The sequence below is a fragment of the Pinus tabuliformis genome, chromosome 2_2, assembly GCF_031772625.1.
Source record: "Pinus tabuliformis cultivar Carrire ecotype Pingquan chromosome 2_2, CPIR1, whole genome shotgun sequence".
In the NCBI taxonomy this organism is placed as follows: Eukaryota; Viridiplantae; Streptophyta; class Pinopsida; order Pinales; family Pinaceae; genus Pinus; species Pinus tabuliformis.
In genome coordinates, this window is record NC_142300.1 from 436155885 (window position 1) to 436183053 (window position 27169).

A 27169-nucleotide genomic window follows, 5' to 3' on the forward strand; every position below is an offset into this window, starting at 1 on the left:
TGGGTTGCATTATCTTTCTTTTGGAGGCCGAGATGACCAAGGTTGACCAAGCTGTTTTGGAGGTCAATTTCAACCATGTTGACCAGCGTTGACTTTCTGGTTAGGGCTTTCAGTTTCTGCTGTTTTGACTAATCAGCTTGGGCAAGTGAATATTGTAAATTGTACTCTCTCTCTGCTGAACTTGAAGAATTATAAGAAGAATTGATCAAGGGTTTCCCTACATTGGGGTTTGTCTTTGGGTGGTGCCATATGTTATGTCCTCTTGTGTTGGCTTGTCTTCCACTGTTATTGTTTATGTTCTATCTGCATTTTACTATCATGTTGATGTGATTGCTATATTGGATATGATATTGGGCTAATAAAGAAAATTGAAGTAAAATTGCTCTAAGCATAGAACATGTTGAAGGAAATGTAACTAGGTTCGGTCTTCCTAAATGTACTTTTGATATTTGTATTTATTCAAGAAAATAAATATTATTTTTATAATATATGTCAATGAGTTTCTTGCTCATTGAAATAGGTCTAGCACATGTTAAGTGCTATAGGTGAGTCAAGTAGTCAAAAGGAAATGTTGAAGGCCTTAAGCGCATGTTACACCATGTATGAGTATGTATTAAAGTCAAGAGAATACCTCCAAGCAAAGTCAAGTCTCCTCCTATTCAAAGGCACCACCAAAGAAGTTCCTTCAAGCATAGAAACCATTCGAAGTCTACTCAACAAGTCGGCCTACAAACAGTTAAACAAGTCAGCCTAAAAAGAGGGACAATCGTCTATAAATAGAGGCTGTCCACTCCAATACAACGTAATCAAGGAGCTCTGAAATCAGCGAAGTAAGGAGGCAAGTAAAGGGTAATAAAAGGACGAGAAAAGGGTCTCCAGGGACAACGAGGACGAAGGAACAACTAGCCTTAGAGGTCTGTTCTAGGGCTTATTATAGTCACACGTGCGAGAAAAGGAGGGTTGTCTGCGGTCATTACAACAACACTATCACAGTCACATATCTCTCATTGTTTGGGCTATCAAAGTAGGCCTATAAAGCCTCTCTCTCAAGCGAAGGAATGGCTCACTCAAGTGAGGAAGAAAGGAAGACTCTATCATAAGAATCTGGAAGGAATCCTCCCACACGTGCGAGAAACTAGGGCTGCACTACAGTGATAACAAGTCTGCAACTACACATCAAGAAGGAGCTCGGTTGGACAAAATAGGGAAGGTATCCTTATAGATGAAAGACTTCACTAGTATCAAAGATATGTATCTCTTCTAGAGCTAGCATAACAAGGACTACCACCAGTTGCCAGAAGAACGAAGTGTCGAAAGGAGGACGAAGTGCCGGAAGAAGGAAGGACTTGACTTGTGCTTGGAGGATATTCTTGTCAAGGGTCTAGGGTTTGACATTGATCAATAGAAGCTTTAATAAGAGAAATTGACGAAAGGGTTTTCCTCTCAAGAGAAGAGAGGTTTTGGCCCTGGCAGAAAGCCAACATCTTGTGTTCTTGTTCTTATGTTTTGGTAGTAGTTTGATGAAGCATACACACATGCATTAATAATAATAAGAAGAAGATTAAGCTAACAAGAAAAGGTAAAAAGGCTCCACAAATTGTTATCAAGTAAGGAAGAATCACACTACACCTAATTTGCCCTAGATTCTTCAACATGGTATCAGAGCTAAGGTGACACATCAAGGAAAGGGCAACTCAAGAACACTAATCAAGGAAAGACATCTACAAGGTTGAACCATCAAGCCAAATCTACTCATAGCAAGAAGAAGTGCCTTACATAAAGGCACCTACAAAGAAGCTCAGATCGAAGCAGGACCTACATCAAGCTACAAGTCATCTAGCAAATTTCATCATCAAGCAAGTCCAATTTTAGAAGGCAACTTGAAGAACATCAAGATTCAAGGAAGGCAAGCCATCAAGTCTTCAAGGAGGAAGCAAATCCATTACATCTCAAAAATCTATCAAATATTTATATGTCCCCTTCTGAATATACATCAATGTCTTTTTGCAAGGAAAGCAACAAATTGGTAGGTACCAATAACTTTCTTGCATGGAAGAAGAGGATTGATGTACTTCTAGAACATATCTAAGGGAATATCACTATCTCTGTTAAGGAACGAACTCAAGCCTTAGCTAAGTACAATAAGGATGCGACAAGAGCACAAAGGATTCTAATAGAATCAATCAAAGACTCTCATTCCAAATTTGAAACATCAAAAGAAATTTATGATAAGCTAGTAGAGCCATTCTTGGTATCCACAACTGAAGAAGTAATATCTCTAAGGAATGAATTGTACAAGATGTAGATAACAAAGGAAGGAATAGCTCCCTGCTTCATGAAAATCTCTGAAAAGAGAGATCAACTTCAAGAGCTTGGGAAAGTCATGTCTGACAAAGAGATGACAACTATAGTACTCAATGCTCTACCTGAGGATTGGGGCAATTTCACCTCAAGCATATATGCCAAGAAGGAAGCAACCACACTCAGTGAAATGTGGTTTCTATGCAAGACAAAGGAAACCAGACTTAAAGCAAAGGAAGATGTAGGATCAAAGAAGCAAGCATTTGCTACCATGGCCAAGAGAAAGAGAAAATTTGGCAAATTTGGTCCACGAAGAACAAACAACAGAGACATGTCCAAAATCCAATGCTATGGATGCCAAGAATATGGACACTACAAAAGGAATTGTCCTAAACTTAAGAAGGACAACAACAACAAAAGAAAGAAGGAAGACGCTCACATGACTCAAGAGGTGAAAGAAGAAGAAAAGAAGCAAAAGAAGGAAGATCCTCCGGATCTCTACTATGACTAAGTCAAACTCTTTACTTCAAATCTTCTTTCAAAGTTTTGAGTAGGATAGGAGCATGTAGGAATAAAATAAAAGTGCATGACAAGAAACATCTTTTAGAATCTAGAAGAATGAAATATATAGAGTTCTAGATACTCATGAAAAAGTAGCATTTATAATGAGAACAAAATGCATGGTTAGAAATATCTTCTAGAATATAGGAGCATGGTAGATAGCACTCAAGATATTCATGTAGAAGGAGCATACCTAGTATAGGACCTCATCCACGATGAAAGAAAAATTGATCATGATTAAGCATCTTAGAAGACCTCCATCATCAAAAGAAAATAAACATTTGCAAGGCAAAGGCCTTTAAGATCCCATGATGAAGGTTCATGAACCAAGGTAGATGTCTCATTGGAAATCCCATTTATGGGATTCAAGAAAAAGATGATATGCAGGCAAGCTAATATGAAGCAAGAAGGGACACACCAAGGACAACCAAATGAAGATAAGATGATGAAAGGAGAATCAAGATGAGGTATGTATGCATCAAAGTTTAGTCATGTTATCTTTTTTGTATTATTGAGCCATGCGAATAGTTCTATAAACATGATCAAGTATGAAAGAATCTCTTTCACTAAGGACATGGTCAAAGGCATGTACTACATTGTAATGAAGATCAACAAAAGAATATGCTCACATAAGGAGTATAAGATTGCTGACTATGAAGCAAGAAGAAATGCTGACTAGTCTAGAAAGCAAGCAATGAAGAAATGCTCTCACAATAAGCATAAGATGGTTGACCTATCTATCTAAGAAGAAGCAAATGATGAAAGAGATCAAGCATGTGAAGAACACCATGATCACCGAGAATCACTATTTGACAAGATACTTTGAAGATATCTTCCGAAAGAAGGCAGGACAACTTTGACAAAGGAAGGACCCTTGACACCTATGAAGGCCTTGAAGATATGAAAGATGTAGTTTACTGATTCTACTCTACAAAGATGTCGTGATGAAGAAGCCATCGAACAAAAGAAAAGGCAATGTTGAAGCAATATTAGGATGAAGTCATGATGGGCTACTAGGTCAAAGCATGTAAACAAACAAGTACAACGAAGCATCCATGAGAAGAGTATTCTGAAGCATGGACAAGATGACAAAGGAGTAGCCAGATGACAAGAAAACCTGATGTATGACAAGAAAGCCACTTTCCATGAAGGAAGCAATGACATGACAAACTAGGAAGGAAGGTGATCGATGGATGGTGCCCTACCTAGGAGAAGTTTGAACAAAGACTTCATGACATCAAAGAAAGGAAGGAGATCAAGCAATTGAAGAACCCATGAAGAAGAATTTGCTGATGAATGAAAGAGTCCCTAGTTAAGAGGGAGCTCTGACAAGTCCCTGATAAAAAAGGGAGTTTTGGATTACCCTTGATTACAAAAGAGTGACATTTGTGTTTTTCCATTTCATGGGTCATGCACTAGACCAAGACTAACAACCGTAAGTCTAGATGAAGGCCATGAATGGAAATGTAGACACAAGATAGACACAACATTCTTGCCTTCACTTGGGAAGAAAGAATAGGAGGATTGGGTAATTATCTAGCATCTGATACTCTTTGAGGATGTGTAGGGCATCCAAGTAGGCAAGATGACTGATATGCTTTGAGGGCTGGGAACCCAAGACAAGAATAGTCCTAGAAGGTCATACTCAGAGAACAATTGGGTGGGTATGTACCTTGAGAGACAATGATGAAGGCGTCTATAAATAAATCATTGGTCTTGCCAGCATTGTAGCTCATGATCTCATGAAGAGATGGAGCTGTTAGTCAAGGCCTTGCACCATGACAATGTTGATGGATATGATGCTATAACAGATGGATTGCAAATTCGGTTTCTCTTATGTGAATTATTCAAGATTGATAACAGCCAAACACCTTGTAATGTTGTATGAATACCTCCCTAGTTAAGAGGAAGTGTTGAAGGAAATGTAACTAGGTTTGGTCTTCATAAATGTACTTTTGATATTTGTATTTATTCAAGAAAAGAAATATTATTTTTATAATATATGTCAATGAGTTTCTTGCTCATTGAAATAGGTCTAGCACATTTTAAGTGCTATAGGTGAGTCAAATAGTCAAAAGAAAATGTTGAAGGCCTTAAGGGCATGTTACACCATGTATGAATATGTATTAAAGTCAAGAGAATACCTCCAAGCAAGTCAAGTGTCCTCCTATTCAAAGGAACCATCAAAGAAGCTCCTTCAAGCATAGAAACTATTCGAAGTCTACTCAACAAGTCGGCCAAAAAAGAGGGACAATCCTCTATAAATAGGGGCTATCCACTCCAATACAACGCAATCAAGGAGCTCTGAAATCAGCGAAGTAAAGAGGCAAGTAAAGGGTAATAAAAGGATGAGAAAAGGGTCTCTAAGGACAACGAGGAAGAAGGAAGAAACACCGAGCCTTAGAGGTCTGTTCTAGGGTTTATTACATTCACACATGTGAGAAAAGGAGGGCTAACTGTGGTCATTGCAACAACACTATCACAGTCACATATCTCTCATTGTTTGGGCTATCAAAGTAGGCCTATAAAGCCTCTCTCTCAAGCGAAGAAAAGGCTCACTCAAGTGAGGAAGAAAGGAAGACTCTATCATAAGAATCTGGAAGGAATCCTCCCACACGTGCGAGAAACTAGGGCTGCACTACAGTCATAACAAGTCTGCAACTACACATCAAGAAGGAGCTCGGTTGGACAAAAGAGGGAAGGTATCCTTATAGATGAAAGACTTCACTAGTATCAAAGATATGTATCTCTTCTAGAGCTAGCATAACAAGGACTATCACCAGTTGCCAGAAGAACGAAGTGCCGAGGAACAAAGTGTCGGGAGAAGGAAGGACTTGACTTGTGCTTGGAGGATATTCTTATCAAGGGTCTAGGGTTTGGCATTGATCAATAGAAGCTTCAATAAGATAAATTGTTATGAAACCAGCTCACAAAAAGATAGAAAAGAAAGATCAACGCCTTAGAATTCAGCCTCTTCGAGGGGGCAACCTTCTTTACATTACACAAATGAACAATTCTTGGATGATACAAATGACAAGACCTCCTTTCTATATATAGGAGTCTAAGGGTTCATCATATAATCAGAGCCGACATAACAATAATAATGCAGGGGCACAACAATAACAATAGTGGGCTTGTATGGGGCACAATAATAACAATATGGGGACTACATGGGCATAACAATATAATAAGGGGGTCGCACTAATAATAATAAGGGGTTACACTAGTAGTACAGGGACCTAACATGCCCCTCTCCTTCAAAAAGTGTTGTCCTCAACACTTGAGTAGTCCTGGATGCTTCTGTATAAAGTTCTTCCACTTGATGTGATACTCTGAAATTGATCGATTTCGTAGCTGTCGAGTTCTTGTTTCCGTGATTGCTTCAGGTTCCAATATGATTTTTCCTTCCTCGTCAAGTTCCGAACAATATTGTTTGAACTGGGATCTTCTGCAACTTTTGAATGAGTTCCCACACTGCTTCGTCATTTTTCCATTCATCCCTTGCTTCATTTATCGAATTTGGTTGGATAATTATACCAATCTCTAGCATTTCGGCAACCATATGTTCAATTTCACTCCTTTGGGCATACTGATATTTGTAAGGCCTAATGTTTGGAGGAACACTTCCTGGAACCAAATGAATAGCATGATTATGATCACGAATAGGTGGGAGGCCTTTGGGAGTCTCAGATACGTTGGAATGATTGTCCAAGGCTTTTTGGAGATATGGAGAAATAGATGATTTCGATGTGGGAACCTCTAGCGAACATAATTGTGCAATTACGCCTCTTTGTTCTTTCTTTAGAAGCTTTGTCATTCCATTAGAGATGATTGTCTTTCCCGATTTCCCTGTGATACCCCTTAATTCAACTTCCTTTCCTTTCGAAGAAAATTTCATCAAAAGTTCTTGAAAATTAAAAGCTATTGTACCCAAGGATTGTAGCCATTGAACTCCAAGTACAACATTGACACCACCCATTGGAATGGAAAGCATTGGGCTATTCAATACATATTCTCCCATGGATAGCTTGATATTATGACACTTTCCAGAGCAATTTATGGTTCCTCCACTTGCAACCATCACTTGACACTTTGGTGCTGGATATAGGAAGCAATTCAATTCCTTGGCTATCTGGGTATTGCCCGAATCAATCAACACTATTACCTTTTTCTTCTTGATAGGTTCTTCTATCTTGATAGTTTGAGGAGTGGTAATTCCGGCCAATGCATTTCAAGATATTGTCGGATTCATTTCTTGATGCTTGATGTGATCTTTTGCTTCTTGAACCTTTTTCTTCTTGATATTTCCTTCTATCTTTAGAGTTTGAGGAGTGGTAATTCTTGCCAATGCTTTACAAGATATGGTCGAATTCATTTCTTCTTTCTTTGGGGTTGGTTCTTGATGTATATCCTCTTCTTTTGACGTTTCTTGATCCTTTTCTTCCTCCTCTTCACAATCTATGTAAAATAATTTCTTCTCAGCACACTTATGACCTTTAGTGTATTTGCTATCACAATTGTAACAAAGCCATTTTTTTTTTTCTTCCAATTGTTGTTGTGTAAACCTTGTAGGTTATGGAAGGCTGAGAGAAAAAACACTTCTATATTTATAGATGTGAGTGGTAGGATTCCTTGTTTCCATAATTCCGCTTTCAATTTTTCTTGCCAACCTGAATGCCTTCTCGAATGAATCAGGTTCCCAAAGACAAACCTCATGTTGAATGTTATCCTTTAAAGTCCCTATGAAGACCTCAATCCTTTGTTTCTCTGGAATATCATTTACCCTTATATTCAATTTTTGGAAGTCCTCAATGTGCTCTGCCATTGAACCCTTTTGTTTGAGATTTATCAATTGGCTAAAGAAAGTGTTACTCTTTGTATCCTCATAATGTGCTATCATTTCTTCCGTGAAAATGGACCAAGTGACAAGTGCTTTACGAGAACAAAGTCCTTTATACCATAAAAATTGATTCAGTTCTAAATATAAAGATCCAATATGTACCTTTTGTAACAATTGTACACCATGTAGATCAAAATATTGCTCCATTTGTAGTATCCAATTTACTGGATCCTTGCCATCAAACTTCCTCATATCACTTTTTCTTGATTTTAGGAGCTCGATCTTGAATCTTCTGTATCTCTGTAATTTCGGATCTCCAAGGTCTGAAATTGCGTCCTGTGGTAGCCCTCTAAGTCCTCTTTCTAACCCCACAAGTCTGATCAAGATTGGATTCTCCAAGGAAGAGTTATGTCAAATCTCCCACGATGACCTGATTATAGATTGGTTCAGTAGAGCGAACTTGTACGAAGTGCCACGTGTCACTGTTTCGACCTTAGGACCTAAAACCGATACACAAAAAGTTATAGTCTGTCTTCTTTCTGTAACTTATGAAATTTCAATCTGATGCTCAGAAAGAAAGTTATGACAATTTTCCCAAGGTCACCTATTTGGGATGTAATTCGGGAGCCTACAGAATCCCTAAATGTCTTGGACTGTATCTTCGAAAACATAGTGAAACAAGATCTGAAATTCGGGCCCGAGTTTCACCAAGTTTTCGGGTCAAATGGTTTTAATTTCAGCGTCTGAAACGTCGTAGAAAAACAATTATAGCGAAAATGCCACGATGACTTGTTTGAGATGGAATTCTAGAGATTGCAAAAATCTTAACTTCCTCAGACCAGATATCCAAAAATATAGCGATACAAGATCTGAAATTCAAACCCGAGGTTCAGCGAGATTTCGTCTCAAATGGGTTTTTTTTAGCTTCTGAAACGTTGCTGAAAAAAGTTATAGCGAAAATTCCACGATGACCTGTTTGGAGCAGGGAAACCCTAGACTCCAAAGCTCTGATACTAAATGTTATGAAACCAGTTCACAAAAAGATAGAAAAGAAAGATCAACGTCTTAGAATTTAGCCTCTTTGAGGAGGCAACCTCCTTTACATTACACAAATGAACAATTATTGGATGATACAAATGACAAGACCTCCTTTCTATATATAGGAGTCTAAGGGGTTATCATATAATCAGAGCCGACATAACAATAATAATGTAGGGGCACAACAATAACAATAGTGGGCTTCTATGGGGCACAATAATAACAATATGGGGACTACATGGGCACAACAATATAATAAGGGGGTTGCACTAATAATAATAATAAGGGGTTACACTAATAGTATAGGGACCTAACAGAAATTCACGAAATGGTTTTCCTCTCAAGAGAAGAGAGGTTTTGGCCCTGGTAGAGAGCCAACATTTTGTGTTCTTGTTCTTATGTTTTGGTAGCAGTTTGATGAAGCACACACACATGCATTAATGATAAGAAGAAGAAGATTAAGCTAACAAGAAAAGGTAAAAAGGCTCCACAAATTGTTATCAAGTAACGAAAAATCACACTACACCTAATTTGCCTTAGATTCTTCAACAAAACGTACCATTGTTATACTAAAATTAACATCAACACACACCCTACATGTGCCAATGTAGCCCTTTGGAGGGTTAGGACCCTGTATAGGGAGACCAAACCCAAGATGGAGACCATCTGCAATCCTGCATAAGATTCAATGCATCCCCTAGCCTTCCAGTACAACAAGTCATCAAAGAAATTGAGTAAAAGAGCTTACAAAACATGGACCACAAGTGGGGATTTCATAATGGCATGCCCTTCCATTTTGGGCTTTGGCATGTGCTAATGTCTCCAAACTCCAAATGGGGTTAACCAAGTATCTTATTAGGTGGTTTCTACTTCTAAAGGGGATAATATGTTCAAGGTACATCCTTCAAAAGGTGGTGGTATGTGATAAAGAGGTGAGTGGAGTAGGGGATGAGAAGGGGCAGCCCTGGACCACATGCTGGGGTACAATTGTAGCTAATAAAAGGGAATCCCACACTTGGGTATATAATGTGTAGGAGGGAGCAATTGTGGTACATGAGGTGCCCTGACCTTGATTTTTCCACCCTTCTTTATATGCCTTTTACCTTTTATGATTTTTATTTGATTAACTACTCGGGGCTCAAGGGGTAAGAGGACGATGTGTGAAATATAGTGGTGGATACCCCTCTTTAAGGTAGGGCGGTTCATTGCCCACTGGGGGTTGGGACAATCATGGGTTCCTATATGATGAAGGAGGCTCATAGAACCTTTAGGAACTAGGGTGATGGCCATGATGATGGGATAGAGCTCATGTATTGTCTTTTGCCCACATGCTAAATGTGTTTGCCTTGACTATCTTTTGCATTTTGTGGTACATTTTCCTGTTGAATGTGGCCAATTTTTATTTTACTTTTCTTTTTAGCTGCATCAACCTCCGGGGCATTATTCCACACCTGATCCAAGGTGTGGGCAAGGGGAAGGGGAGAGCTAACCCTATGTGGCCCCAGGTGGGAGAAATGATGAGTGGGGTAATAATGAGTGAAAATGGGGTAATATATGCGGATGTGGGAGTAGGACCATGCAACCAAAATTAGAGTTTCCCGTGAAATACCATCCCTAAAGCCAAATGGTGATTAAAAGAGATCCCACGGGACTAGAATCCAAGGTTAACATCCAAAAGGGGTCTAAGGGACGAGCACAGACTTAGCCCACTCTTTCCGCCGAATCTCCCTATCAATTCATGCCCAAAAATGTCCATGATAAGCAAACTACAATACTCAATTACCAAATGACAAGGCATACCTGTAGGTTTGGGAGGCCCACCTTCAAACATATGATCATGGAAGATGGGTGAAGGACCACATGGCTAGCTCACGTGGCGGAGAAATGACACAATGAGCTAGTTGGTGGCTGCAAGAGGCTGCCCGCTGAGTACCATCTTGGAAAAAAAATTCTCCTAGGGATATCACCCACAAAATGGTGAATACGCATCCTCTAACCATGTTCTACAGACAAAGTATTTTTAAAGGGGAGGACATCAAATACACGTAAGACATAATTTCAAACTTAATATTAAAATAACATATTATAATGATATAATATAAACATACAATATAATATAATATAATATAAGTCGACCTACCTCTCTAAAATTCATGACAATCCATGTGAATGACCCTTTCGTTTACTATTTATAACCTCATTATTCTATGTATTTCATCATTACGTGTACATTTTAAAATCAATATTGTAACTGCAACTATGATTACTCATGTATAATCTATTTGTCTCTTTCAAGTTTCAGGGAACAAAAATAATATCAGAATGAAGCAGAAGGCACTTATATTTTAAGTGGGTGAACAAATTTTCTCTTGCATGAAGTGGGCGTTTACTATTTATAACCTCATTATTCTATGTATTTCATCATTACATGTACATTTTAAAATCAATATTGTAACTGCAACTATGATTACTCGTGCATAATCTATTTGTCTCTTTCAAGTTTCAGGGAACAAAAATAATATCAGAATGAAGCAGAAAGCACTTATATTTTAAGTGGGTGAACAAATTTCTCTTGCATGAAGTGGGCGTAATTTTTAAAATATTTTCGTTGGGTTTAATTGCAAATGCATGTGATTGATTGGTTTAGAGTGGTGTTTGGTTCAATCTCGGTTTTTATCACATACATAAAACCATTCAACAAGAGTGACAGGTATATTTTTTGCTGTTATTTTAGCTTCCCCTTGGATAAACATATCAGAGCATTGCCATTTTCATATCTCTGGTGTCAGGAACCCTTCCTTGAGAAAGCCTTTTTGGTTTGGGGATCTAGATAAATTCGTTATCTTTTCTTCCATGGCCTTTTATAGTTCATGACATTTTGGTTTTTGGACAGGTGTCTTGTTCATTGTGTCATGGTTTACAACTAATGCTTTTGTTATACCATTCAATAGAAATGTTGCCTGTTCGTATTAACTCATCCATATTATGAGGTCAATGTATTTGAGTCTTGTTGAAACTATGAGTTGTGGGTGAAAGCAATTATGTAACCTACTCAAGCAGGCTCCTCCATAGTGCTTCTATTTTGATGAATGCATGCTTCTTTACAGTGCTTCTATTTTTAACTATTTTTCTTCTTCTGATTTACAGGAAAGCCATGCAGAAGCTAAATCTAAGCAGTCAAAAGGAACATCAAAGCTTGAAAGGGAACTGGCAGATTCACATCAGAAGTATTTGCAAGTTGTTATGGAGAGAGACACCGGTAAATGTTTTAGATTGGTTGTAACTTTAATGCATTTTCAACTATTTATTGTCTTTCCCAATGATCTTTCAATTCAAGATGACTAAAAACTTGGAAACAAATAATCTTCCAGTACAATGTCACTGGAAAATTGGAAACATATGAAGCTTCCCAAAAAGTTTACAAGACGGGGGAATAGTACATACACATACATACAATACAATTGTCAATTAGCAAGGATGTAATTCCTTGGGTTGATTTTTGGGACTTTAAACTCTATGGGTCCTTCATAATAGTATTTAATGTTTGTAAAATCTTAGGTTAGTTGTGGTTGTTACCTGCTCAGTTGTACTTAACAAATAAAGGACTCCATTGCCCAATGGACAAGACCCCAGTCAAATTTTTACAAATCCAGAAGTCATGCAAGGCAAATTTTCGCCGTCTTCTTTCTTCTTCTTCTCTCTTCTTCTCAATGCAAATTTTGTACCCCCATGGGAGAATTGTAAAAAATGTCACTAGCATGATGAATTTATGTAAAAGACTTGGACCCGTGGGACTTGGTTACTAAGGAAGTCGCTCTAGAGGGTTTTCTTTCACTTAATTAATTATTTTTTCTTTTTAGCAATAAATACTTAATTGAGTTTTTCACTCACTACCTCCAAACCTGGAGTGCGCTTTAATAATGAGGCCTTGAGTGTGTTTTCTAAGTCTTGGGTCAATGTATATTACCATCCTAGTGTTCTAGTTCGAGTCTATGTAAAAATAATTTGAGAATAATCCTAACTATTTGTTTAGATTATTTTATTACAAATTGCTTGGTCTGCTAGATTATACTTGTGTCACAGAAATGGGTAGTCTGTGAGGGTTTATTACAAATGAATTTTCTCCCTTTATGGTGTAAAAATATGTAAATCTTGATGTAAAATGTCTAGCGCATGTCCCTCATAATTAGAAAACCATGGCTCAACATTTGAGGGTTGGAAAAATAATTTATCCCCTTACAGGTTAATTAATTAAATTTTCGGGCCCAATATTAATTAAAATCCTAAGCAAGAAATTTAATTAATTCTAAATCCTAAGTAAATTTAAATTCTCCAAAGGCAAAATTCGTCGGTCCTAAAAGAATTAAATTTTAAGAGGTCCCGAAACTAAGGTAAATTATTTATTTTGATAAATTTTAAACTTTTGATTCTTTGAGGTTAAGTCAAAGTCAAATTTTTGGGGAAATTAACTCAAAAATTTCTATTTTTGAATTAATTAAAATGCATTTAAATGAAAAATTTGATTTTCCTCAAAAATAAAATATTTCGACGGATGAGATTAAAATAAATTTTGATCTTCATCAACGGTCGAGATTACTTTGACAAGGATCGCTCGAACTAGTCGTTGGAGGGTTTATCTTTAAATAAGAGGTCATTTGTTAGACGATCTATCCAATCTTTGAGTCTTGTGCTTAACAAGAAGTTTTGGTGTAATCTTTTTTTTCTTCTGAATAATAAAGAAAGACTTTGGGGTTAAATTCTGCTGGTGTTACTTTTCATGGGAATGCTGTAAGACATTTTATTTAATGCATAATTTTTTCTAAAGTCATTGATGATAGCTTTTGAAGAGTGATTTGAGTATAGGTATCTTGCTCAATCACTGGATTTTGAATAATAATTTAAATTTTGAACGTAATAGCAAGTATTTTTATTTGTCTAAGTTTTATTATTATTTTCTCACTCTATTTTTAATGGTTGGATTGAGTTTTGTAGAGAAATCTTGATTTAGATCATCGGGCGTTAGTTGGACCAACCAACTCCCGATCTGTGTTTCCTAAAGATACCAATTAAATTAGTCCCGGGCTTATCATAAGATTTTTGTTTTGTTGATGCATGAGGACTTTGAGTTAGTACCTCCTTTAAAATTTTATTTTTTTTTGATCTATGTGTGGCATAATGATAGATCTGGCTACTTAGAGCCTTCAACTTGTAATTATTGTAATTATTTAACTGGGGTTTTGGGGTTTTTAATTTCATGATTGTATATATTGTTTTTGGGTGTTTTAATTTTGTTATTGCAGGTATGGATCTGAAGGAGAATTCTTGTTTGAAGCCAGATCTAGGCCCTGAGGGTAAGATCTGGCCTGAGTATCATTTTGTAGGGACATTTTTTTAGAAACTTTTACAGTCTGAGGGTTTTAAAATTTAAATCTGGAGATTTTATAAGGGTTTCAAGGATAAATTTGAACCAGAAGAATGTCACTTTAATCACAAATTTCTGAGAATTTTTTCTTAAGCGTTTGAGCTACCAACTTTTGGCTGCATTTTTCTTTCTCTAGAAAATTTTGATTTTTTATTACTGCCTAGGGTTTTCAATCTGTTGCAAAATTTCAAAATTTTTTCTTCCATTCTCCTCTGCCCATTGTCCTTCTCATTTCCTCCGTGCCATTGCTTGCAAAACATTGCCCGCAAAACCCTCTGCACTCTTCTTCCTCGACTTTCCTTTGCTTCCTACACTATTCTTCATCGATCAACTTGCACACAAAAAACCTCAAACTGCATCCTTCCTTCTCGTTGCCATTCCTCTAGCATCGTAGACTCTCTTCTCCTCTGTCGCCATCGAGCTTTCTTCTGTCGCCTTACTTGCAAAAAATCTTGCTCTCTTTGTCCGCATTCCCTTTCTCCTCACATTGCCTTAGTCCCGTCTCGACCTGCGTTCTCCTTCACCCTCGCAGCTCCTTCTCCCTCGCTCGAGCCTCCCTCTCCTCACTGCGTTCTGTGGCTTCTTGCTCCTCATCCTCGATCTCCTCCAAACGCAACCTCTGCCGTCTCTGTTCAGCTCTCAACTTGCATGCACAAACATAAAAATCTGATTTCGTTTTATTTCTTTTGTTTGTTATGAGTTAGGTTTTGTCTTGTTTATTTCCATCTCATTTTTCTTTTTTAAACTTTAGTTTAGGTTTAGGCTTCACATTAATTCAATTTTTTTTTTTTGTTGTTTTTTGGACTATTCGATTTATTTTATTTTGATTTAATGGTTTTTTTTTTTTTTTACATTTTTTATTTTAACTTGTGATTTTGATTTTTGTTTTGATTTCCTTTCTTTCATTTTTATTTTGATTTTGCTTAAAATATCTAAAAAACTAAAAAATTAAAAAAATTTGGTGACTTTGGAATTGCGAATGAAATAAATCAAAAGGAGAATTTAATCTTTCACATTGAAAAAATCAATTTTTTACGTGGCCTAAGACCCATTAAAAATTTTAATTTAATTAAGGTCTTTTGATTTTTATCTTTGGTCACATTAAAAAATTTAATTACCACATTAAATTTGTTTCATAAGCTTAGCACATTAAAAATTTACCTAAGGGATAATTAAATTCTAATCTAAAGTTCCTTGGTGTCTTTTTGTGTTAAGTGTAAAATTTTAAAGGGAGAATTTTGTGGTATTGATTTCTCTATTGTCAAGCGCGATTAATGTTTTAGAATCATATTTAAAGATTGACTATAGGAGAAATATAAATTTTTCTAGATTTGGGTTATTGAAGAAAATCATTTTAAATCTAGAATCGTATATTGCTTAGCATTTAAGTTTCATAATTCTTCATGGTATTTAATTGCTAGAATATCTTGCATGATAAAGTTTTGAGCATTTACATTTGATTGTTCATGATTGTTACTTTCATCACATTTATAAATTGGTGGTTTGGATAACTTGTTTTCATTTGGTTTATGTTTAACTGAATATTAAGGCACTGGTCTGAAAATCATTTCTATCTTGTGGTTGTCTTATTTGTCTTAATTGTTAGATCTATCCATCTCAGTTAACCTGGACTTGTTCTACATTCGTCAAGTTGTTCATCCTTAAGTCTCCTAGAGCCTGTGTTCCATAGGTTTCTTTCATTCATTTACCCCTAGGGACTACCCCCCTTGACTTGTCTAAGAAAGTCTAAACGGAGTGAGTAAGGATTAGAGTAACAACCCTTCCTCTGAGCGTTGTTGCAGTGCCTAGACACTTTGTGTGACAACACTTCTAATGCCAAAACTGCAAAATTGTGCTACATTTAACAAAACTATATAGTTGGGGATATCACATTTTTACTTCATTTACCTAGTTCAAATGGAAGTATAACATACATGGTTGGAAAGTTTTTTCTGAGGCCTTTCCAATAGTATATGGAACTCCCTCTAACTCCTCACGGTTGAGGAGAAATGATTTTTTGAATATTCACTATACATTTTGCCAATTGCACAAGCCATTCTAGCTAGTGGACAAGTCAGCGTAGTCTAGAGTCTAGACCCTTAGTGCACCACATATAGGCGTGAAGAGGAGGCATTTTAGCAATTTGCTCAAGGAAAGTTCGGATTTGTTGAAGCAAGCGAAGAAAATAAGTGTTTTTGGGGTTCATATCTCATGAATTGGAAGTGAGAAGACGCTGGATTGGGGAGGCTATCTATGGAAGGACTTTTGGCACATTTTTAAAGGATTTTGGCACAATTTTTGAAGTTCGTTTTGGCATCATTCTTGTCGAAGTTTGGAGCAAATCCTGAAGTTATTCTTGTCAAAGTTTGGAGTAGATCTTGAAGTCATTTTTGTAGAAGTTTGGAGCAAACCCTGATGTCATCCTTGTAGAAGTCTTGAAGTAGATCCAAGTTACCTTTTGAGGTAGACCAATAATATTTCTTGAGGTAGAGTTTTTGAAGGAGATTTGAGCTACCAAAAGCACAATCTGAGGTTTGTCCTAAGGCATTTCTGAAGAAATTGATTGAGCGTATGAATTAGAATCTATTTTGTTGCATTGGAGGTTAGAATTATAGTGGTATACTTATCGGAGAAAATCTGAAGTTGAATATGTTTAGGCAGAAATAACAATGATTGTTTATTGTTGTATTTGGGTCACTATCCCTAGTAAGAGAGCTCAAGAGTTTTGTTCTATCTTTTATTGTTGAGGGTGGTAGTGTGGTGCTAGGGAAAGAACTTGTAGCTTCCTTTAGGAGGTTGTCGCCTCGTTTCAGTGAATGCTGGTATATCAGGGGTTGTAGCTCCTTCCAGTAATGGGTGGTAAATATCTTGGGGTTGTAGCCCTTCCTGTTGTAGCTGTTAAACAAGAAGTTGTAGCTTCCCTTGTAATATAAATATATTGTTCATATATATCTTGAGTTCCTTTGATGTGATGTTATTGGTTAATGCTTTATGATACTAATTTGTAAAAAAAGTGAAATACTAATTCACCCCCCCCCTGTCTCAGTGTTTCCAAAATTGATGTCTTTGTAGGATCGAGTAGACCATATCTTGAGATGCTAGAAGGACTTGGCTAGGTCATGTTGATTTAATGAGGGGAGATGAATACATTCACCTGAGAAGCCGAAAGGACTTGGCTATGTCATGTTGATGGGTGAATGGCCTAGGGTGATTGTAGGTTGTGTTGTCGGCCGGATTATACAAGCACCGTGACAATGTTCAGGTCGGGGGTTGTCACCTTGATCCCCAACCTCTCCGTTCTAGCTATCTCCCAACAACAGGCTAGGGGGGTAGTCCTTATGTAAATGAGATGAAGGAAAACAAGTTGGGAACCAACTTGCCCAGGAGACATAGTTGAGTAGCCTAACCACTTGGTAAAAATTTAGCAATATTAATGATTTGATTAGATTTAGAGTTTGAGACTAGTGCCTTATGGAGTCAAGAGTTTTTTCTATTAAAAATTATGACCAAGTAATCAGATGGACAACCGCTACTTGTATGATTAACTAACCTTTATGCTTAAGCAAATCCTAGGATCTAGGTGTGATGCAAGGATCTTGGTTAATTTTGATTATATGCCTAGTCTAGATGTAACCTTCCCTTAACTGTTTTGAAGCTAGGCTCCAAGGTAGGTCGTTGGAAGGAGGCCAATAGAAAGCAGACAAAGGCCTGATTACGATACCTTTTGTTTGACACCTATCACTCGATGCCTCTGGCGCTGCAGAGACCGTGGTTCTGATCACTGCAAGGTCACCGTGTTGTTGAAATTTGATAACTATTTTTTTTTTCCAACAATCCCAACCTGGTTTTAATTTCACCTTATCACTTCCATTCAGTTAAATGCCCTTTCCCATAAACATACATTCAACATATAGAATTTTGGAAATGAAATTTTCAGATTAAAACACATGGCACTATCAACACATGTTGAAAATAAATATGGACATAAGCAGACCGGCAACACATAAAAATACACACAGATTTTTGTTCAACTTAGACCAGACAAAACCCTTTCAATCTTCTCCGGGGAAAACCTGTTAGAGAACTCTTCAAATTTATTTATCTTTCAAGTTCAGGAAAAATACATTTGCAGACAAAACAGAACAACAAAATTCAACTTATCTCTTCAGCCCAAAACTCCTTGAAAACCGTGCCCACTTTGCCTCGGTTTCTGTGCCCACTGGAAGTTGAAAATATGAACTGTACGGATACCACTGTACAAAATGTACCATACGGACTGTACGCATTTTTTTTTCATTTTTTTCAAAAACTTCTCTTGAATGACATGCAACTCACAACATTCAATGCTGTTCGTACTGTATCTTTTGCTGTCTTCTAAACCTTGATAACCATGCCCAACTTTGCCCAGAAATCACTCCTTTAGCTTGCTGCAACAAATTTCTTTTTCAAAACTTTTTTCCAACTCTCAGCTTCCTTTCTCCAATCTGCTCATGAAGAATGAATGCAGTCTCTCTTTTCTTTTGCCCCTTTTGTTTCCCCAAATGACTTTTGGGCAACCCTAATATCTAATGGTTCAGATTCATTTAGATCAAGGGATGTGAATAAATGTGCATTTGATTCTCACTTTTTATTTTTTAACTCACCCATTAAATAAAGTACCCACATTGTACTTTATGTCTAAAGTCACTTTTCACTTTATAAAGTCACACTTAGGAAAATAATTATTTTGGACACCTTTTCCTAGGTAGAGAGTAACACATGGGAAACCACTTGTCCAAGGTACATTAAAAATCAACGTGTTAACCACCAAAGAGTTGCTAAGCCCCTCAAGCTAGGTGAGAAGGGTGGCCCTATGTTTCTCTCAACCAAGCTTATGCTTGGAGGTAAGTTTTAATGCAACTAGTTCCTAGAATGCTTGTGCAATGATGATGAGTGAAATTATCTTGAGTTAATATTTGTTTGGGTTCTTTAAGTATTTAATGTAAATTATCTTATAACAAGAGTACTCAACAATAATGATATGACAATCTTAAACAAGATAAATGCTTAATGATACAAGTGCAAACTTTCAACTATAAATTAATCTGCAAGATGCTTAACCAATTTGTGATAAGAACTTAGAGCAATTTATCCAATTATCAATTAACCAATGGTTACAAGATGTCAACCGCAATTACCAAATATGATTGCAATAAGATATTTTGTGATCTTATTATTCAATGCTAACTATCAAGAGATGCTCAATTGGATTCAATCAATGCTTATAACCACAATATCTTAAACAAATTTAGACAAGATTAGAAGATTTAGGGTTTGAGTGACTAAGTGCCAAGTTAACAAATTCTCAAATTCAACTCAAGACAAGCCAATGTTAGATCAACTGTAATACTTCAGAAATTCAACACTTATTAGTCCTATCTCAACAGTAGGAAAATCTCTTTAAATCATTAAATTTTCCAAGCATATGAAACATAAAATTTCCCAATGATTAGCCAATGTAAATTTATGATTTTTAGACCTCTTAAGATGTAACAAATCACTGTTATGACAACAGTAAGAAAGTTATAACAACAGTAAGGAAAACAACTTAAATCCAAGAGAAAATAAGCTAATGATCACTAGATATGATCAGTGAGATGCCCAACAACTTGCTAAAGTAAAATATGAGTTTCAAACCACTTTAAGATGCAGTGTTCAGAAATAAATCAGATCTGATATAACTTATTACAACAACAAGTAAATCAACAAATCAGTAAGTTATTGATGCTACAACAAGTACCCAAAATACTCAAAACTAGAATAAATTGCCAAAACTGAAAAATGTAGTTTTTGAGAGTTTTAAGGTAAATTATTCAAAAAATGAGAGATCTGATTCAGTGATTTATGCAGAAAATTCCAGCAAGTAAAATTTTAGATCTAAGCTAGATCTTTGATGCCCAAGTGGCGAAATTTCTAGGAAATTTAAATTTTGCAATTTTAGAGTATTTTGACCAACTAAATGTGATTTTAGGGCTTATGTATCACTGTTATGAAACAAAAATTACAGCAGTGGCAAAATAGCGAGAAAACTAGGGTTTAGAAAGCAAACACTAGGCCCAAGGCCTTGTAGATGACTTGCCCACATTTGCCAAAATTTCTCCAATGTACTTGGCACTTGAAAACACAAGATTTGAGCCAAAATTGTTGCAAAACAACTTTCTAGAGATAAAATGCCAATCTTTTGAAGAAACTCTTGTTTGCAATGAGATCTAGCCCTTGTAGGGCTATGGCCTTCTTAATGTTTGCAAAATAGATTCCAAACACTAGCCTTTTAGGTTGGATAAGGGCTAGGGCCTTTAGAAAATGAATTTTTTTGCCGATTTGAAAATAAACAACCTGGAAAAATAAGCTGAAAACCCTAGACGTCTAGGGTTTCTGAGGTCTCCAATGCCAATTTATTTCTCAATCCTAAAACAAATTTAGAATAGAAATCCAAATACTCAATATAAAAACTTTAAATTTCAAAACCCCAAAACCCCAAATACTGTACAAAAATTTAAAATTCCAAAATCACAAATATATACAAAACCCTAAAAATCCCAAAAACCCAAGTTAGAAAAAATAATTTACAAGTTAGATCTACAAAATTATTCACAAGATTTACAAATATACAAGGGTTTTAAAATTTTTAAAATTTTTGAGAAAAATATTTTTATGGAGTTTTTTCCTTTGAAGAATGGCTAAAAATACTTTAGAAACCCCAATGTATACTATAGCCTTAGCGAAGATTTAATCCACCATATAAATATTTGGAATCCAAGCAATAATGATTCTTGCCCAAGTTTGTGAACTTGGAGGCCAAGGACTGAAGTACTTGCAAGCACTATGAATTTATCTCAAAATAATTTGTTAGATCACATGGGGAATCAAACCACGTAAGATTAACCCAAAACTATCAGTAGTATGGTTCCATCTTTATCTAATGAAAAAACAAATCTTGCCAATATTCAACACAACACAGAGATGCTCATGGTGAGCGCATACCACAAATCAATAAACAAGAACACCCTGAATTGCACCCTAAAGTCTTTATTATGATTGAAAAAATAGTTCCCAGCAAGATGATAGTTACAGAATTGCTTCAACAAAAATTTTCTAGCCAGAGATCAAGATGACTAGAGACTCAACTGATTTTCTAATTTATAGATAAATCCTTCAAATGGAAAAATGACGGTTAGTTTCTTTGATCCTTGTCAAAATAATCTTGACCGTTGATAAACACTTCAAGATCTTTTAATCTCGGCTTTTGATTTTTTTATTTATTTGAAGAATTTTTGAATTTATCATTTACTTCCTTTTTAATTAATTTTAAGCTAATTTCCTAAAAAATTTGACTTTGACTTAACCACTAAGGTCCAAGGGTCCAAATTTTCTTGAAAAACACAATATTCCCTTGGTGGAGGACCTTTAAAAATTTACTCTTTTAAGACCCACGAATTTTTCCATTTGTAGAATTTATTTTCTTAAGACAATTTAACTTTACTCTAATTAATTAATTTTCTGGCTTAGGATTTAATTTTATTTTGCCAGAAAAATTAATTAATTTACACGAGGTGATTAATAATTTTTCCAACCTTCTAATACATAAGATTTTTCATTTACAAGAATCAAAGAGGGAATATACATTTGGCTTATACTCTCAAGACACATAACCCATTTGTGACACAATATGATCTAGTAAACCAAGTGATTTGTAATAACATAATTAAGCCAACTAGCTCAAATTATTCCCAAACCACTTTTACATTAGACTTGACCAAAAACACTAGGACTCACCTAATAATTCGACAATAAATTTCACCCTAGCTTTGGGGGTTTAAGCTGGAGGGAAAAAACTCTTTTGATTAGCCGTGTTGAAAAACAAAGGTAATCAGTGAGGTTGGAAACCTCCTAGGATGGATTTCGTCATCAAATTATATGCCTACCTAGGTTGTTACATAGACTCAAGGTTTTACTAAGATCATTTACAATATATAACTTGCAAAATTGGATGACCATGACACATGGATTGCTGATATGTGATCCGATCCTTGTTGAAAAAGTTGGTACTTCTATTTCCCTGAAACTTTGACAATTTGAGTGCAACAAGTTGGACAAATCTTCTCCAGAAAAACCAAAAGGATTTGGCTGGGTCATGCTGATTTTTCGAGAGGAGATAGATGAAATTCACCTAAGAAGCCATAAAGGACTTTGGCTAGGGGTAAATGGTCCTGGGGCAGATCCTCTCCTTAGAAGACGTAAAGGACTTTGGCTGGGTCATGCTAATTTGACCACAAGAGATTGATACATTTACCTAAGGATCAATAAAGGACTTTGGCTAGACCATGCTGATTTGGCCAGGGGTAATTGGCCCAGGATACTTACATTGCCTACTCTAAGATGGAGTTACCTATAGACATGTATTAATGTAGCAAGCTCAAGAAATTTTCTTGGCAGGGATAAATTTCAAGCCAAACTCTGTTGAATATAAGGAGAATACCTCCCTTTCTAAGAGGGAGTGTTGATTTTTTGGAGCATTTGGAGCTATTCCCACATGCGAAGAGGTCTCCTAAGTTTGCCTAGAAGAATTGTAAAAAAAAAGTAATCAAATAGGACAAGTCGGCCCCACCATGAAAAGGTGTGTTGGTCAAATTCAACCCCATTTAACAGGTATAATATACATAATGTGACTTTTTCATTTTGATCATTCATTTCATCACATCTCTCTTCTAGTGTAGCTGCACTTGTGATTGAAAGAGGCTGAATTGATTGAAATTTGATTGAAGACCGTTGACCAGAGTTGACCACAATATGGATTTGACTACAGGCCGAGTTGACCACAAAACCGAGGTTGAATGTAGGTAGAAATTTGACTGTTTGACCATGATTAATTTTCGTATTTTCGGCTAGTTTGATCATCATTGATTTGCTGGAGGTTTGACTGGTATTTGGACTTTGTTAATTTATGGTATGTTCTATGCTTAGTGCAGTTTACTTCAATTTCTTCTTATTAGCCATTGATTAGCAATCACATTAACATACAGTAAAATGCAGATAGAACATTAATAGATCGACATAAAACAAGCCAAGACAAGAGACACCAGATGTGGCAGCTAGCCAGGGACAAACCCCAATGCGGGGAAACCCTTTGATCAATTCTTCTATAATCTTCAATAGTTCAACAGAGAGAGAAATAGTACAATTGTACAAATCTGTAATTTTATGACAACAATAATAGAAACCCTAACCAACACTTGCAAAGTAGATCAAATGGTCCACAAATGACCTTGAGTCAACCTTGGTCAACTCGACCTTCAAGAACAATGAAGGTTAGCCCAAAACAACCCAAAATGGATGGTCAAAATAGGTCAACATATTGGCAGCCTTGTGGTCAGCCCTAACCAGTCAGCGCTGGTCACTTCGTGAGTCAAATCAGGTCCATGGATGGCAGATCAGAATTGCAGCCTGCTTGAGGGAAACTCCCCACACTAGGCCGTAGTAAAAATACCTCCCTCGCTGGTCAACACAATCATCCGTTGCTTGCTGCACCTAGGTCAACCACAGTCAATGCTGGAACAGACCTGCGTCCTCCTCCTTGTTTCCTTGCTGCGTCCTTCTTCTCCCACGTGAGAGCTGCTCCTTGTTAACCCAATCAAGTAAGGAGAGAGAGAGAGAGAAGAATATAAGATGAGATGAGATGATGGAATAATGCCTCAACCTCACTTGTATTTATATGAAACGCTGAGCATGTGCCACACATTTAGCTGCTGGTCGACCTTGATAATTTGTCAAGTAAATACAAATAAATTCATATCTCCATAAATATTTGTCGAAATCGGATGATCATTAGATCAATCCTACACCTCTCGACGAGAGGAATCCATGAAAAATATCAGCTGCCATAAATAAGATGACCCACATGGAGTTTGGCCTTTGTTGCCAATTTTAACACTCCCTCTCAACTAGGGAGAACTCCATTTGGTAATCCATCTGACTGTCGGTACTATCTCTGTGAGTCTGTCATCAAATGCACTGCCTTGCACTGCTCTGCTCTGCTGGACTATGAAGAAGAAGAAATGATCGAGGATGTATCATACAATCCTCCACTGACCCGAAGTCAGTCCCAGAGAGTGTGTCATACCACTCTTATTGATCCTAGATCAGTTTCATTGATCCAAGATCAATGGAGGTTATCCTAGCATAGGGAGTACGGTAGATACAATGATGCGTCCATCGATAGTACTACTATGGTCCCTAACCCCATTTCCCTACGCATTGATCAGATGAGAGGTACTTCCCATGAGTCCTAGACTGCATGGGTAGGATGCCTCGACAGGAGAACCAATCATCCTGTCCCTAAGTCGCCATGGGGTATCATAGGGGAAGGCTGAACCTTTCACCCTGTACATAGCGCACCACTAGGGGAGGGTGAGTCGCCCTGTGGTCGCATGTCGCTCCAAGAAGTACCCCACGCCCCCTGGAGCTCCCAGAGCTCAGTGCATCCATCATGCAGGACCCTCATAAGAGGGTCTCTCAATGACTCCAAGTCGTTCTCGAAAAGTCAAGAATTTGACCTTTCCCAGGGGTTTCGTCAGAATGTTGGCGACCTGCTCATCTGTATTGATATGTTGGAGCCTTATTGCTCCCCGTTGCACCATATCGCGGATATAGTGGTACCTGATATCGATATGCTTGGAGCGATCATGAAATACAGGATTCTCTGATAAACGAATCTTGCCCTCGTTGTCACACAAGATCATGGTAGTATCCAATGTAAATCCAAACAACTCACTGAAGAGCTTCCACAACCAAATAGCCTCATAGGAGGCCATACTCGCAGCAATGTACTTTGCCTCAGTGGTGCTCAAAGCCACCGACTTCTGCTTCCTGCTCATCTAGGATATCAAGGCAGATCCCAAAGAGAAACAGCACCCGGAAGTGCTCTTTCGGTCCACCACACTACCTGCCCAATCAACATCGGTATATCCATGTAGTCTCACATCTCCAGCAGTGTATCTCAACCCATGAGTGATTGTGCCACAAAGGTATCTCAACATATTCTTAGCACCAATCCAATGTGTGTGGTGAGGCTCAACCATATGTTGACTCAACGTGTTCATTGCAAAACATATATCCGGACAGGAGTTCACCAAGAACATCAATGCTCCGATGAGTTGATGATACTCGGTAGCATTTTGCAAAACAGGTTGGTAGCACTACTGCTTAACTTCCTCCATCGGGGTAGTCATGTGCTTGTAGTCCACCATATCAAATCTCTCCAATATCTTCACCACATATTTTCCTTGAGATAGGAAAATCTCCCTTGGCTTCTGCTAGACTTCCAGTCCAAGGAAATAGTGCATTAGTCTTAGGTCCTTCATCTCAAACTCGGAAGCCAACTCCCTCTTACATTTGTGAATGAGAGGGTCTGCACCTGTCAGAAAGAGGTCGTCAACGTACAACACCAGTATGAGAGGTTTATTATCTTCAACCTTAAAGTAAAGGTTAGGGTTGGCTTCACTCCTAGTGAATCCCAACTTCATCAAGTAGCTATTGATTCTCTCATACCAAGCTCAGGGTGCTTGCTTCAGCCCATAGAGGGCTTTCTTCAACCTGCATACATGAGATTCTTGATCATGAATCTCAAATCCTTCAGGTTGTTCCACATAGACTTTCTCTTTGATCGAACCATGCACGAATGCGGTCTTGACATCCATCTGATGTAGGTTCCATTCTTGCGAGGCAACAAGGGCTATGATTGCGCAAATGGTTGTATATCGGGCAACATGTGCAAATATCTTGTCATAGTCTATACCTTCCTTTTGAGAGAAGCCACGAGTGACAAGACGAGCCTTATACTTTTCAGCACTTCTATCAACTCCATGCTTTATCTTGTAAAGCCATTTCGAAGTGACAACAGTTTTGTCCTGGGGTCTGGGGACCACATCCCAGACATCGTTCTTCATGATGGACTCGTATTCCTCAGTCATAGCATCCTTCCATACTTGATGCTTCATAGCTTCAGCGAACGATGAGGGCTCATTTTGAATGATTGTGCTCATAATGGTCAAGTATCCATGATACCTGGTTGGCTTCTTGCTTTCCCGGAAAGTCCCTCTGGGTGCAATGTGTCCTTCAGCATCATCAAGTGTCCCTCTAAGCCATGAGGGCCTCTTCCTAAAGAGGAAGGCTCTTGCGGAGGGGGATCAACAGGGTCCATGGGTTCTTCCACTACGGGCATTGTTTCATCTTGCTTTTCCTCTGGTTTGCTGGTGCCAACTTCTTCAAATTTCCATAGTATAGGAAGATTGTCAACTTTGCTAAGAGCCATATCTTTGTCAAAGGTGACATCATGGCTAATCTCAACACCTTTGACCAGCCACATAGATTCTATAGCCCTTAGTATTTTCGGCGTTCGCTATAGCCCACGAAGATTCCCTTCTTTCCAGATGCAGCCAATTTATTCATTTTCTCTTTCGGCACATGAAAATAAACAGGACTTCCAAAAATTCTAAAATGAGATACATCAGGTTTCTTACCAGTGAACATCTCTTCGAGAATCTTGGAATCCAATGCTTGATGAGGGCTTCGGTTTTGAACATATACGACGGTATTTGCAGCTTCGGCCCATAGAAACTTTGGAAGCCTTTGATCATGGAGCATGGAATGAATAGCTTCCATAATCGTACGATTCTTCCTTTTCGCCACACCATTTTGCTCAGGAGTGTATGGTGTTGTGGTCTCCCTCTTAATTGCAACTTCCTTACAAAAGTCATGAAACTCATGGGATTCATACTCAGTCCCATTATCAATCCTTAAGATCTTGATCTTCTTCTCAGTTTGATTCTCGATCAAGACTTTGAAGTGACGGAACCAGGAGAACACTCCATCCTTATTTTTTAAGAAGTATATCCAAGTCTTGCGAGAATAATCATCTTTAAAAGTGAGGTAATATAAATATCCTCCCGAGGAGTTCACAGGCATCATAC

The 27169-nt window shown here is 37.4% G+C and overlaps 1 protein-coding gene across 2 annotated transcripts in view; it reads left to right on the top strand.

Annotated features, from left to right (window-relative positions):
• LOC149193133 (alpha-taxilin-like protein) overlaps nt 1-27169 on the top strand; it is a 416017-nt gene that overhangs the window by 117139 nt on the left and 271709 nt on the right. For both annotated transcript variants that reach the window (XM_089404796.1, XM_089404795.1), the window contains one exon: nt 11888-11999. In XM_089404796.1, coding sequence (XP_089260922.1) covers nt 11888-11999 — 112 coding nt within the window. The remainder of the gene's footprint in view (nt 1-11887; nt 12000-27169) is intronic.